This window comes from Passer domesticus, chromosome 3, assembly GCF_036417665.1.
Source record: "Passer domesticus isolate bPasDom1 chromosome 3, bPasDom1.hap1, whole genome shotgun sequence".
Lineage (NCBI taxonomy): Eukaryota > Metazoa > Chordata > Aves > Passeriformes > Passeridae > Passer > Passer domesticus.
This window is the reverse complement of record NC_087476.1, coordinates 57515326-57528875: the sequence shown is the minus strand read 5'-3', so window position 1 is coordinate 57528875 and position 13550 is coordinate 57515326. Positions and strand designations below refer to the sequence as shown.

General features: G+C 41.2%; 1 protein-coding gene across 3 annotated transcripts in view; it reads left to right on the top strand.

The window, feature by feature from the left end:
• FNDC1 (fibronectin type III domain containing 1) overlaps nt 1–13550 on the top strand; it is a 62942-nt gene that overhangs the window by 27843 nt on the left and 21549 nt on the right. For 2 of the 3 annotated variants that reach the window (XM_064413281.1, XM_064413282.1), the window contains exons 7-11: nt 1790–1978; nt 2756–5128; nt 6854–6975; nt 8733–8844; nt 9825–10208. In XM_064413281.1, the coding sequence (XP_064269351.1) occupies nt 1790–1978; nt 2756–5128; nt 6854–6975; nt 8733–8844; nt 9825–10208 (3180 nt within the window). Of the gene's footprint in view, nt 1–1724; nt 1979–2755; nt 5129–6853; nt 6976–8732; nt 8845–9824; nt 10209–13550 lie in introns of all 3 variants that reach the window. The other variant, XM_064413283.1, reaches the window with a different exon arrangement.

Genomic DNA, 13550 nt, shown 5'->3' with positions numbered 1-13550 from the left:
TCATGGAAGGAAATCCTCAGCTTAAGAAGCAAACACAAATCTGATTTCAGAAGATCTCATGCATAAATCTTGTGTACTATAGTGTTATTGGACATAGTCATAAAGATAGTTTGCCAGTTGGCTAAGATTTGCATAGAATTAAAGAAAAAGTAAAAGCTCTTTCTAGGATTTTTTCCTGTTTCCCTCTGAAAATGAGGCTGATTTTTTAGCCTCCTGTTCTTCAGTGGTTAACAAGATTGTGTTCTCAAATTACACAAGTTTTTGGAGGTCCCTTATCAGCACTAGAGCATCTCAGGATTTGAAAAATCATTGGCCTGGAGGGAGGTACACCGTGTCTGCAAGACCTGCTTTATGTGTGCTTCAGGACAGTGGTGGAATTCCTTCCTTTTTTGAAGTCAGTAGAAGTCTTGCCAATTACTTCAATGGAGCTGCAGTTGTGTCCAAGAACCATTATTTCTGTAAGAAGGGTCATACAGGGACATTATCTGATATTTCAAGTCTGCTCCTAATTTTGACCAATCTGTAGCCCTTTGTGGAGTTTTTTCTGCATTGTTATTAGATGATTCATGCAAGGCAATAGTTTTAAAGATACCTAATATTTAAGGGCTGACTGCCTATACACATCTAATATATTGCTGTTTGAGTATAATGTGTTACAGGAGATGTCCTATTTTTAAACTAAGTAAGTGACAAGATATTTTTACTGGCTAAAAAATCACTGAATTAACATTTCATGGTCCTTTTGATACCATGTGGTAATCAGGAATTTTTGTCTTTTGGTCCCTTTGTTTTTCAATCCTGTCCTGTCCACATATTAAAATAATTGGAAAAAATATTCTCCAGTAGTCATTTAAGAGTTATCAGAAGCTACTCCAGTGTCTCTGCCATGAAAGAAATGCCTGTGTAAAAAGAAGGAAAAGAAAAAACATTCAGAGAAAAAGGATTTGTGCCTTCTGATACCTTGATTTGTTTTTCAGTGGACCATTAAACATATTTGCATATAAAATATAATTTTTTTCCCTTTATTTTGATGCACTGTGCATAGCTTATTTCTTAACACAATAAATATGGGCTCACTCTCAGAAAAAAACCCCATGCCATTATGTTCTAGAGTGGCACTGTGGCTCCTCAGGTATTAATGTGGGTTTTTATATATAGAGAGAAAGATGGCAGCCTATGAAATTTATTATCAAAATCCTGGTTTTGTCTGATACCTGTGCCTCTTACAGAGGATTTGAAAACAAAACAGAGCTTGCACATATCTGACATCTCACCTGCACTTCCTGGGAGTATAATGGGAAGATTCCTCTTCATGCCCAGAATTGTTCCTATAGGGGTGAAATTTCTCTCAATACAGAAAGCTAAGACAGAGCACAGGTATCACAGTAATTCAGTACTTGAAGGTGAGAGCATGGTGAGCTTCAAAGTGGCAACCAGACCTTTCTTTGCTCTCTCTGCTGTGGTGTTTTACCCTAGCTCTGGCTCAGCACAGTGTGTCATATTTAGAATTTGTTGGACAGACGTGATGTTGCTACCATTTGGCAAATCTGCAGTGCTGATATTTTCTGGTAGAATTTTCTCTTCTGAATAAGAAATATTCAACTTAACCTGCATATATACGTGTATCTCTCTCTCATGTCTTTATACTCCAGCTGTTGACTCGGCGTGCATTGCCAGTGTATTAATTTTAGTAATGCACGTTCTAATTCATCCTACCCATACAGTCTGTCCGCTGGAAACAGGACTGTTTTCAGTTTCCTCCTTCCAACCGTCTGCCAAATCATTTCAGAATACATTCTTTCATACGCCCCGGCTCTCAAGCCATTTGGAGCAAAGTCCATCACCTACTCTGGAGCTACAACATCAGCCATAATAGATGGTCTGCAGGCTGGGGAGCGCTATATTTTCAAAATTCGTGCAGCAAACAGGAGGGGACCGGGTCCTCAGTCAAAAGCCTTCAGTGTCGCCATCCCAGCAGGTGAGCACCAAGCCATGAACCAGTGCTGTAATTCACCCACTCTTGCCTTGGTCCCAGTTGTGTTAATTCTTACTGACTCAACTCCTCTGCACTCTGTCTGACCTGTGGGATTTGACTTTGTTGATATTGTTTCTGTTTGCTCTTTTCATTATTATATTGTCCAAATAAGTCTTTGTCACTCTGCATATGCAAAAGGTCATTTTTATGGACATTTTAGCCTCTTAAACAAATGCATGCCATAATCTATGACAATACTATGTGTTCTTGTTATCCAAAGGCCAAAGAATGCGATGCTCTGGGTTTTTGGCTGCTCTGTTCCTGATAGCTCCCACTCTTGAAAGTCACTTAGTGTCTTACTCAGATGCTAGTCCTTGTGTTTGGCTCTTGCCAAAAAGTTACTGTTGTAGGTACAGAATATTTGCTGGGTTAACTAAAAAGGTGGGCCACAGCCTTACTTGGGATAATGCAGCACCATGCCTCAACATGACTAAATTCTGCTGAAGATTTGGTTTCCCTGAAAGGGTGTTGCAGTCCCTAATTTTACATATTTGATTTTAATTGGTCTAAGTTTTACCCAAGCTACAGTAATTCCACATACATATCTTCCTACAATCCAAAACTTATCTTGGCTGGACTCCACAGCCTGGTTAATACAGAAATAATTATTGCCTCATATTCTCATAAGTTTTGTTCTTGCTACCTGGGTGTTTTCTGATTTTGGTCAGTTTTTGTGAATCTTCTATTGTTGCGAATAAACATTTTTCTTTTTGCCTCTAGCTGCTCATGAGGATTCAGTTGCTCAGCAAAAGACAAATATCCAAGATAATTCAGAGGCTAAAAAGACTGGGAATGCTGGCTCATCTCCTTCTCAAAGTTCTTCTGTTTCTTCAAAAGCCCAGCTGTCACCTTCTTCTAAGCAGCTGTCGGTTCATTCACCTAGTGTTAGTGATAAAAAGAGTCTTCTTTCTGAATATAAGAACAAAATCTTGACTCGAGGGGTCCTAAGTAAATCTCAGTTACCTTCTAGAAAGACAGGAGAGCGGGAACCTGACCTCCAATCCACTGAGGTGACAGATGATCGCGATTCCTCCCAGGAAGCTACAACATCACCACCAAAAACCCAGGACCAGAGGAGGAATGTGAAACCCTTGTTCCCTAGTCGGCCAGTCCACCCTGTCCTCGCCTCAGGGAGGTTGTCTATTCGAACCCACTCATCTGAGATGTCAAGCCAGATGAGCACAGAGGAACGTGAGCCACCAGCACTGTTACCGTCATCATCACAACACTCTTCTGCCTCGTCCGCTCCCAGATACACAGATAATGAAACAAAGCAATCGAGGCAAAGCAACAACAATGTGCCTTCTAAGACCTCTTCCCATCCTCTGCCCGCCAAAAGTAATGGTCCTGTGAGTAATGTGGAAGGGAAGCCTGACTCCATGCTGGTGGAAGTGTCTTCTAAAGCTTCAGAGCCTGGTCGCCAGGCCTTGCCATCAAGTCGGCAGGCTGCTGTCCCTCATGAGGGTGTCTCAGGCCATCGCAGTAGGTCTGGCTCTCTAGGTCGTTCACACCAACCTGCTTCCAAATCAGCAGATTCCCATACTCATAATAGCCATAATGAGTTTGACAGTGAAGAAGTAGAGGACAGAGCAGGACAGCCAAGTTCTAGGTCACAGCAAACAAGGCTATCCTCAGGCTCCAGTTCCCGCACATGGAAGGATTCGAAATCAGCTGTGGCGGCAGTCTCATCAAGGTCTGCTGTTCCTGGTTACACTTCACCTCATTCTCGCTCCTCCACGAGTGCCAAATCCAAGGGAAAGGATGTTGATAAGAATTATAAGGAGGACTCACAAGATGAAAACCCCTTATTGCCTTCTTTGCCCTCTTCCAGGCAGTCTTCTTCAGCAATCGACTCCAAGAGAAGAAATCCTCAGGTTGATTCTGATTCTCGCTCCAGAGAGACACATGGTAAAAAATCACCCCACTCTGACTCAGAAGAACAACAAAGTCAAACAGCTGCTCCAGAAAAGCATTCTCTTTTGCAGTCTTCTCTTTCCAAATACAAACCTGAAGAGCAGGGCAATCGAGAGGTAAAAGAAACACTTGCTCGATCAAAACCAAGCGAGTCTTTGCCTAGAAAGACACTCTCTTCTCGTCTTCCAGTGGAGAAGACCTCCCACTCACAGCCTCCACAGAGGGCACAAACCAGTCCTTCCATCCTGCATTCAAGGGGTCGGCGCCTCCCATCTCACCGTGCCATCTCATCCCAAAGTAATGAAGAGTTGCAGGACGATGATGATGAGGATGAAACAGAGGGCAGCGACAGAGCAAGCAGGCACTCTGTGTTTCTTAAAGAGGTGTCCTCTTCTAGGGGATTATCTGCTTCTTTCTCTCAGGGAAGCTCAAGTTCATCTCAATCAAAGCAACAGCAGGCAGGTTCTCAGGTACCTTCCTACAAACCAAAACACACTCAGCCAGACTCCAGTTCTGCCAGTGATAGAGCAAAAGACAACCAGTATAATCAAAGGCTGTCACACACTTCGAGACAAACTCATCCTTCATTACCTACTCGCTCAGGAGTTGCTACAAGAACAGTGTCCCAAACAGAGAAGAAAAAGGGCCTGTTGCCCTCAAAAATGTCTAACACTGAACTTCCTCAAAAAGTTCCTTCCCCCTCTTCATCTAAATCTCATCAGTCAGTTTCTAATGAAGAGGATGATTATTACAGTGAACATGACCAGAATGAAATGGAAGAGAAACCCACATCTTTGGCAGCAAAACGGTCCCCTTCTGTTTCTAGAGGTAACAAAAACATATATGAAGACACTGCTAGCAATAAAAGGAAATCTATGGACACTTTTCTACCTCACAAAGTAAGTTCTGAAGAAGAAGAGACGGAAAAACCTTCAATATTAAAAATGTCTTCTCCTGAGTCACCAAGAAGCTCTGCCATAGCATCACAGATTACTCAGTCCTCTAACAGACATACCCCATCTAAACCAAGCTTTGTCTGGCCACGTTCTTCTGCATCTACCACCACACACACCATTTCTCCAGCAGTTTCTTCCACTTTGTCTCCTCGTCAGCGACTACTGAACTCCAGGCTAGGGAGCCCTTCTCAGCGCCAATTTGTTAGACCTCCTTATAGACAAGGTATCCTGTCTTTGTTGTATTAATGTCACTAACTGTGTTTTTCCTAGGATCAGCAGTTAGATGGAAAGTCCTCCAGAAGGATGCAGGTTCAGTTATTTAGTATAATGTGTTCCTTTTTATTTTGGTGGCTGCTGGGAAGCCCAGTTCTGGAGGACATTTGATGTAATGTGGTGCCCCAGACCCTTTCTCCTGTGGTCTGATCTGCACAGGATCCCGTGATCCCCAAAAAGGGTGGCAGAGTCAGGTGCTGCACTGGAAAAGTTCCTTACTGAGCAATGACTTCACCAAATGCTCATTGAAACCCATTTGTACTCAGAATATACCAGCCTCTCAGATATGTAGCTCTTCATCATGCTCTTCACCCTAAAAGACCTTTGTAGGTTCCTTAGTACCACCTTGCCCATGCCTAGACAGTCAGGTGTTTCTCTTTGATGCATTTTTAAGCCACTTTTCTCTTTTTTCTAAGTGACAGCTCAGGGTTGCCCATACCTGTTGAGGATTGTGCCCATCACAGCCAGGCCATCTAATACATTTATAGCTGTGATTTACCCCAAAAGTTAGAGACTTGCTTTCTGACAGAATATCTGCAGATCTGGGTAGTAGAATAGAGGGTCCACTACACATCAAGGTATTTATTCTTCATGTCACCCATGGAAAATCCCTGACAGCCTCAGTGACCTTGCTAGGTAGAAATACCTTTTGTCCCTCCAATGCATGGACATCCAAAATAGTATTTAGTGACCTGCATGTTATAGTAAATACCTTCTGTGTTATCCATAAGTAGTAATGTTTGGTTCAAAGTGGCCTTCCTGTTACACAATGAGGACTGTGCAGCTGGGCTGTTGCATTTGCTATGCTTTAGTCAGTGTTGTGTAGAGATTCACCAGCTTAAAGAGCTTTAAGATGGGAGTAGACCTTGAATAATACCATGGGGGATGAGATGTATGGCTGAAAAAATAACAGATTTCTGTATGGACGTTATTTAAGGTTACTACTAGCAGTGCAATTGTGAAGTTATAGCCAACAAGTGTTCAGTTAAATTTTTCCCAGTCTAATTTATTTCCCATTATATTTTTCTGGAGCCAAATCTCACATAAGATGTGAAATTGACGGCCCTTTCAGAGCTGCGGAGACTACAGCTCAGTGCTGCTGCTTCTCCACTTCTAACATAAGTGTACTTCTGTTTAGCAGTGGTTTTTCAGCTAGAGAAGAAGATTCCTTCCTTTTCCAGTTTAAAAAAAGGTGTGGAGATAATTCTCATGCCCTCTCTTTTCCATTTGTTGCTACATCTTTGTATAAGGATAGGAGAGAACAAGTGGTTGTGTTTAATAATGGCTTCTTTCTTCATGCCACTTCTGAAAGATCACTTACAAAGATCACAAACATTTTAATGACTGTAGCGGCATGAAGAAATGTTGCCCTGCTTTCTTAAGAAAAAAGAGGGAATAGAGAGACCAAATAAACATGATAGAGGTGAACAATGAATGTTTAACCTCTTCAGAAAAAAACAATTTCAGATTCTTGTGTCAGCTGCAAAAATCTGACATTGTCACTGCAGTTGCTCCAAGAAGAAGTGGAGTGCCTGGTTTGTAGAGTGTGGTGAGGCCTCTTTCTGTTCTTGTTTATATTCAGATCAGCCAGAAAATGCATTTACTTGCAATTTAAAATATGACTTGTAGGTTGCACAGCTATCTTCAGAATAGTATGTTTTTTTCTCTGTTTCAGGTTACAATGGCAGACCAAATCTTACAACAAAAAATGGAAATGGAAATGGAAAAGTAATCCCTGGTAATAATGGAAAACCAAGTGGACAGAAAGTAATCAATGGCCCTCAAGGAGCAAAGTGGGTAGGGTGACCTTCTCTCTAAATTCAAGATGTTTTGTACTTTTACTGTACTTATATTTTCATTAAGAAAAGCACTGTCCCCCATCAATGCAGCTTTAAAGTGAAGCTTTACTTAGTGGTTTAGTTTCCACTGTTCCACTGAAATCTAATGACAAATCCTGGGTTTTGTTATTTTAACATTTTAAATTAAAAACCTGATGGGTTGAATTTTAAATGATAACATTACTCTTATAAAATTTAGAGAAACATTTTTTCATCAGACTCAGTGAGATTTGTGCTCCCCAGTGACTCGGGGACTTTTGACACAGTGGGCTCTTGTCTGCTGTGCAGTGTGAGTGGAGACTGCCTGGAATAGCTGCTGTGAAAGATGTGTTCAGCAATGCTTCTCCCAGACTTGCACCTCAGGTGGAAGCTTCTGATCAAGACTTCTGAAATAAAAGTGCCTCCATAACTGTCACAATGCTTTAAATGCACTTATGTAGGTTTTTGTTTCCTCATGTTTCCAGAGATATATGCAGAAGATCTCAGATGCCATGATAGGAAAGACCCACAAGCTGCATACATGCCCATACCTTGTCTTTTAACATCCTTTACAATGAGTTTTTAACCAAGGAAAGCAAGGGAAAGAACTGGTGCTTCCTGCACGTTTTCCCAAGTGCTGAGCAGTAGGAGTCTGTGATCAGCCTCCCTGGCATCAGCAAAGCTGCTTGCACGTGGCGTGACATATAAAGACATTTATTTTATGGCCACTTCAATCTTACCATTTTCATTAGAGGAACATTTGAAAGTGCATTAGGTGGGTCGCATTCAAGGGAGGCATTTTGAGAAACATGCCCAAAGTCCTTCAAATGGATTCCAGAAAGTGGGCTAAGAAGGTCCTTGGAATGCCATGGGGCATTTCTCTGCCTCTTGAGGGGAAGGCATTGCTGCTAGGAGGATGAAGACCTTGCAAAGCAAGAGGATCTATGCCAAATCTGCTGCCTGCAGGGCTTCAGGGACTGAGCTCATAATCTGCTGTCCTTCCTTGCTGCAGTCTTTCTCAGCACCAGATGTAAGTCTGTCTTGCCAACCTGGAATTGCTGTTTCTGTCCCCTTCCCAGTTTCCTCACAGTACTTAACACCTTTTGCATTTTTGTGTTCTGTGGCTCAGTGTCTGTTACCTCAGGTTAAAACAGCATACAGTTCAGCTATTTTGGGTTGAAATAGCAAAAACGACTGAATTATAACTGCAGTTAGCTCTGGAATTCAGTCCAAGCTCTCAGACATACTTGCTTTATGAGACAGAGGCTTTTCTACAGTCTCCTGCCCCAATTAAAATCTTAGCTACTTTGTTTTCACTGCCATTTCAAAATAAAGTAAGTAGTCTAATATTTAATTTTTTTTTTTTTAGTTAGACATAATTCTAAATCCCATTTTCAAAATTGCTCAGTGTCATACCGAAATCAGTATTACAGGAATTCACCTTATGAATCGCACAGCCCAGGAAAATAAAGGGATTTGCTCATTTGCACACTAGAGCTACAGTAGGTGATGTGAATATGGCTGTGCAGCTCTGGACTCCAGTTCCTGGGAATCTTCTTTCTTCAGCAATGATATTTCAGTGATTACTATACATTTAGTTTTAAAAGTTCAAGTGTGTTGTAGCTGTTCCTGAACATCACACTTAGTGTCTGAATTTCCCCAGGATTTCTGTTGCTGTGAAATTTCATTTCACCTCCTCTTGGGTTAGCTAAACTTGAGTCCATCTATTGCTTTTAGATTGTAGATCTTGACCGAGGGCTAGTGTTAAATGCTGAAGGAAAATACCTCCAAGACTCCCAAGGCAACCCTCTCCGAGTGAAATTAGGAGGGGATGGACGTACAATTGTTGGTAAGTTGCAACTTCCTTCTTACAGAAAAAAGCTCTACAATTGCTGTACACATGGTACAAATCCTTGAGCTGTTGAATGCTTCAGGCATCCCCAGGTCCCCAACTTGAGGCCATTTGGAGTTGCTTGTGCCTCAGGTCTCCAGCAGAGAGTCAGCACATTGCAGGACTGGGGAGGCTTTGAGTCACCCTGTGAGACTCCAGACTACGAGGCAGCAAGAATCACACAAGTCCATCTCACTTGTATCAGCGTTAGAAAGGACTGCAGAACTGAGCCAGAATAAGGACTGATGAGTAGAATAAGAGTTGATGATTGTTTATATCTTTGTGTACATAGGAATAATTATTCCCCACTGCTAGCACTGTACCAGCCATATGGATGTGTTTATCAATTTTTTTTCCTCTAAAGCAAACCACAAATAGTAAGAAACCCTGTTTGTGTTCTCTGAAGACTGCTGTTTGCATTCAGATCTCTTGAATACAAATTCAGTGCCTATTGTTAACCTGTCTACCATGAATATTGACAGTACCCAGAATTTGGCACACAAGTTTATCTGCAGTGACAGCATCTTGCCAGCTCATCCCAGATTTTCCTTGCATGTGTTTGATGTTAAGGAGCAGAATATGGATTCATCATACATTTCATCAACAGTTAGTTGATGAGAGTGACTTACATGAAATGCCGCCATTGTCTGCACACTGTGATTCTGAAATGAAACCTCCCTGGAGTGTTTGTCAAACAGCTGGAAAATGTGAACACCGTGGTGGTTTTTTTGAGGTTCTTCTGAACCATTTTCCAGCTTCCCAGCCGTGGCTCTTTCCTAAGTAACACTCTCCTTCTCTGTTGGTTTACTTACAGAAGGTTCTATTCACTCCATTCAGTGCTTTTGTGGCATCTACTGTGATAAAACACAGTAATGCTTAATGCTATAAGCCTGAAGTGGACTAATGATGAGATTTGTTGGTTTTGTTCTCCCTCTTAGATGAAAAGGGCGCTCCAATGGTGAGTCCTGATGGATTGCCTTTGTTTGGACATAGCAGATTTAGTAAACCTGTAGCGAGTGCACAAGATAAACCAATAATAAGCCTTGGAGGAAAGCCTCTGATTGGTCTTGAAATGATTAAGAAAACAACCACTCCCTCAACAACAACTACTACAACAATACCTACAACAACTACCACGACAACCACCACAACCACTACAACAACTGTTGCTACAACCACCACCACCACTCCTGAGCCGACCACCACTGAGCCACCCACCGAGAAACCCGCACCAACCTGTCCCCCAGGCACCTACGGAGAGTATGATGATGAAGGCAACTTGCTCCTGGGGTTTGATGGCCTGCCAGAGTGCAATGCAGAAGGTAATTTCATTTCGTGCTCTTTGAAATTCTGTGGCTGTGCTGTTTGTACAGCAGAGTTACACAGATGTGGAATGGTGGAGAATCTGCCTCTGAAGATTTTGGTCTGTTTGATAAGGTAGGAACTGAGATTAGAGCTCATGAAGAAGGATTTGGGTGTTAAATGGATTTTTACTGGAAAATGCCAGCTTTCACCAAAGATGAGGTTTTTTGTGAAACTGTGTTGTTTTCAGCAAATTTCTTACATTGTGTTGGATACTCACTCACAGGGGTACAAGTATAGGCAGTAGCTTTGTGGTCAAAGCATTTACATATAAATTTTTCTCATTCCATTTCAGGCCAGGGTAGGAGCTGGAGGAGCTATACATTTTGTCTGTTTTGTGTTCACTTATCACAATGAATTCTGAAAAGTCTCTCTTTTGAGCCATAGTAGAAACAGCATATGCAAAGTGAGATTCTTGTTCTCTTGCCAGCCCTTGGAGATAGACTGTCCAGCAGGAACGCAGTACAGCACAGATGAAAGCTGGTGAAAGGCAACCCAGCTCTGCACAGATAAGGCAGAAAGTTCTGCACCAATTTCTTTGGTATCTGAAGATACAAACCCGTGTTAGTGCATGCAATTTTTCCTTGTTGGAGTTATACAAGCTTAGGCTGTGGTGCCAAACTGAAATCCAAAGTAAACACGTATAAATGCACTAGAGTCTTTGGGTGTTGAGCCTGTTTCCTACCATTTTTTATGCTTTCAGCACCTGGATTGCAAGTGAGTTAGCTGCTCATTTTGCCAAACCAGATCAGGGTGCACCATGGTAGCCCTTACCCTTCCCATTTGTAGGTAATCCTCAACTCATTCTGCTAATGGGCAGCACAGCAATTATGCCAGCATGTTGGCAGTCAGACATCTGACAACTGCAGCAGCCAGTGTTAATGGGTAGTGAAGCCCCTTTACCTTTCTCCTATACACCTGTATCTCTTAAGTCAAAGTAGATTTACAAGTGGGTCATGAAACCGTGGTCTAGGAAGCTGAACTATCACTTTGAAAAAAGGGCAGTGATATAGAAAGGTGTGGCTCCAGCAACTCACAGCGAGTCTAGGGATGGCATCTTGGGAGAAGATCTCAGAAGCAGAAAACAAAATTCCCTTACCAGAGGCCCACGGCAGTTAATGAGTCAGAGATGTCAGCTCCTTGTGCAGGTGAAATTAAAATGAGTTATAGTGTTAGTATTTATTAACAATAAATCTGACACTGTGCAGTTATAGAAGCATGCTTGCATGTGTAGCTATGCACAGATGTGTACACACACACCCACACCCACACCCACACAAACATGCATGTAAAAATCATATCATCATTAAATAGTAATAGGAAGAGTTTTGCTTTTCCCTATGGAAGGTTCATAGTTCTTAATTGTACTTACAAAAGTGTTACAAATATCGTTATATATAGTCACTCTCATACTTTCAAAGTTGCCTAAAGAAAGCCATGACTTTTGGTAGTTAGAATCTCTCACACACCCCCCAGCTCCTTTTGCTTATCTTAAATGTTGATTACATCCTGTAACATTTCCTCTTTTTTGGCCTGTACTGTTTGGTACCTGGAGGACTTCTTCTGAGAATACACATTGTAAGAACAGTAGAAGTTCACAACACATATCTGGGGTTAAACTGAAGGTAGGATCCAGAAGCTGAGCAACAAAATCTTTTGCAGTGTTACGTTTAGCAGAGTTGTGGGCTGGGGAATTTTCATGTGACTTTCTGGATATTTAAAAAATTCTGCTTGGGCTTTTTGCCTTCTACCAGATGGGCTTGCTGAATCTTTGAACTTGATAGAGGCAAGAATGAAAATTAAGTTTTTATTCAGGCTGTGTGTTCATAGAAAATGGCCTTGAAGTAACTCATAAACTGCCTGGCATTTTGACAGTATGTCTGCAGATGCCTCACAGTGCAAGACTGAAAGGATGGTGCTGTATTTCTGCTTCTTACCTGGTTCTTAAGGCTTCTTGCCTTAGAGCTTTTGCAATATTAGTCCCTACCTGGGAATTTTGAAAGCTTCTCTGAAGAGTCTTTTTCAGTTTTTTTAAATCTAGTGACCTGCTTCAGGATTAGATAAACACAGGAAAACAGTCTGCCTGTTCCACAAAGGATCTTGCTAGGAAAGTAAAGATATTTGTGGTATTTATTTAATGACGGCTGTTATTGTTTAACAAGAGAAGTGTATATTTCAAGAGGGTAAACAATGACTACTAGAATTATCAAAACAATGCCATTTTCACTTGACCATTTCCAAATTATATTATATTGTATTTTTGTCTTGTCTTTCCCTTTAATCTGAGTCTAGAAATTACTCCACATTGTTTAGTGAAATACTTTTTCTGCCAAAGCTTGATATTTGTTGCTAAGTGCTTTACTCACAAACAGACAGGGTCTGCAAGTGCCAAAACCTAGCTCCAAATGTTCTGCTTAAACTTTGGAAATTTTTTTTATCTCTGGCAGGATTTTTTCTTGATCCAGCAGAATATTATCAGCTTTTCACTAGATTCAGCAGTCTTTAACTTTCAAGGAGGAGTTTGGCCACACAAGTGTGATTTGTCAGTGAAATCAACTAAACTTGATTCATGAACTCACAAAGGAAAAAACAGGTGGAGTCTTAACCACGCATTATGTGTGATAAAATCAAGTGATGGAATTTGTAAGACATGTAAGACAGCAAGACTGTCTTTACAGATGCCAAAAGTCTGTAGCAAGTGGTCATAGGAAGATTTGGCCCCATTTGTTACAGGCAGGGTTTACTCAAGAGAATCAGCAAAGGGTGATGGAGCAAGGTGAAGAACTGCAGCTGGAGTATGTACAGAAAATAATAAAATGAGAGGTCTATTGGGATGTACTCTTATTGTCACCATGACACAGCCAATGCTAAACAAGCACAGTCACTGAAACTGAGTACAAAAATTGAAAATGAAATTTGGCTTTGCTGGACTGTAGATAGGCCAAATACTATACTAACTTAGAAGCATGGATGAATTGAAATCTGCCCATGGAAGATTTGAAATTTCTGCATATCTGATCCTCTTGATTCCTTGGATGTAGGCAGTCAAAGGTAAGTGCATACATTATAGATGTTGGTTGATTTGGCCAGTTGTGGGTAGATCTGCAGAATTCAGCAAAGAATCTACTTTGGAACTGACTACCTTCAGAGAAGTCAAGTGACTTCCAAGGGAATCATCTTCTGAAAAGTGGCTGCAGAAGTCTATCATAAGTCTTTTAAAGCTTATTTTGGCATTAAAATCACAAAGTGTATTTAAAAGAAAATTATTTAATTTTAAAATTATTTTAAATTTATTTAAAATT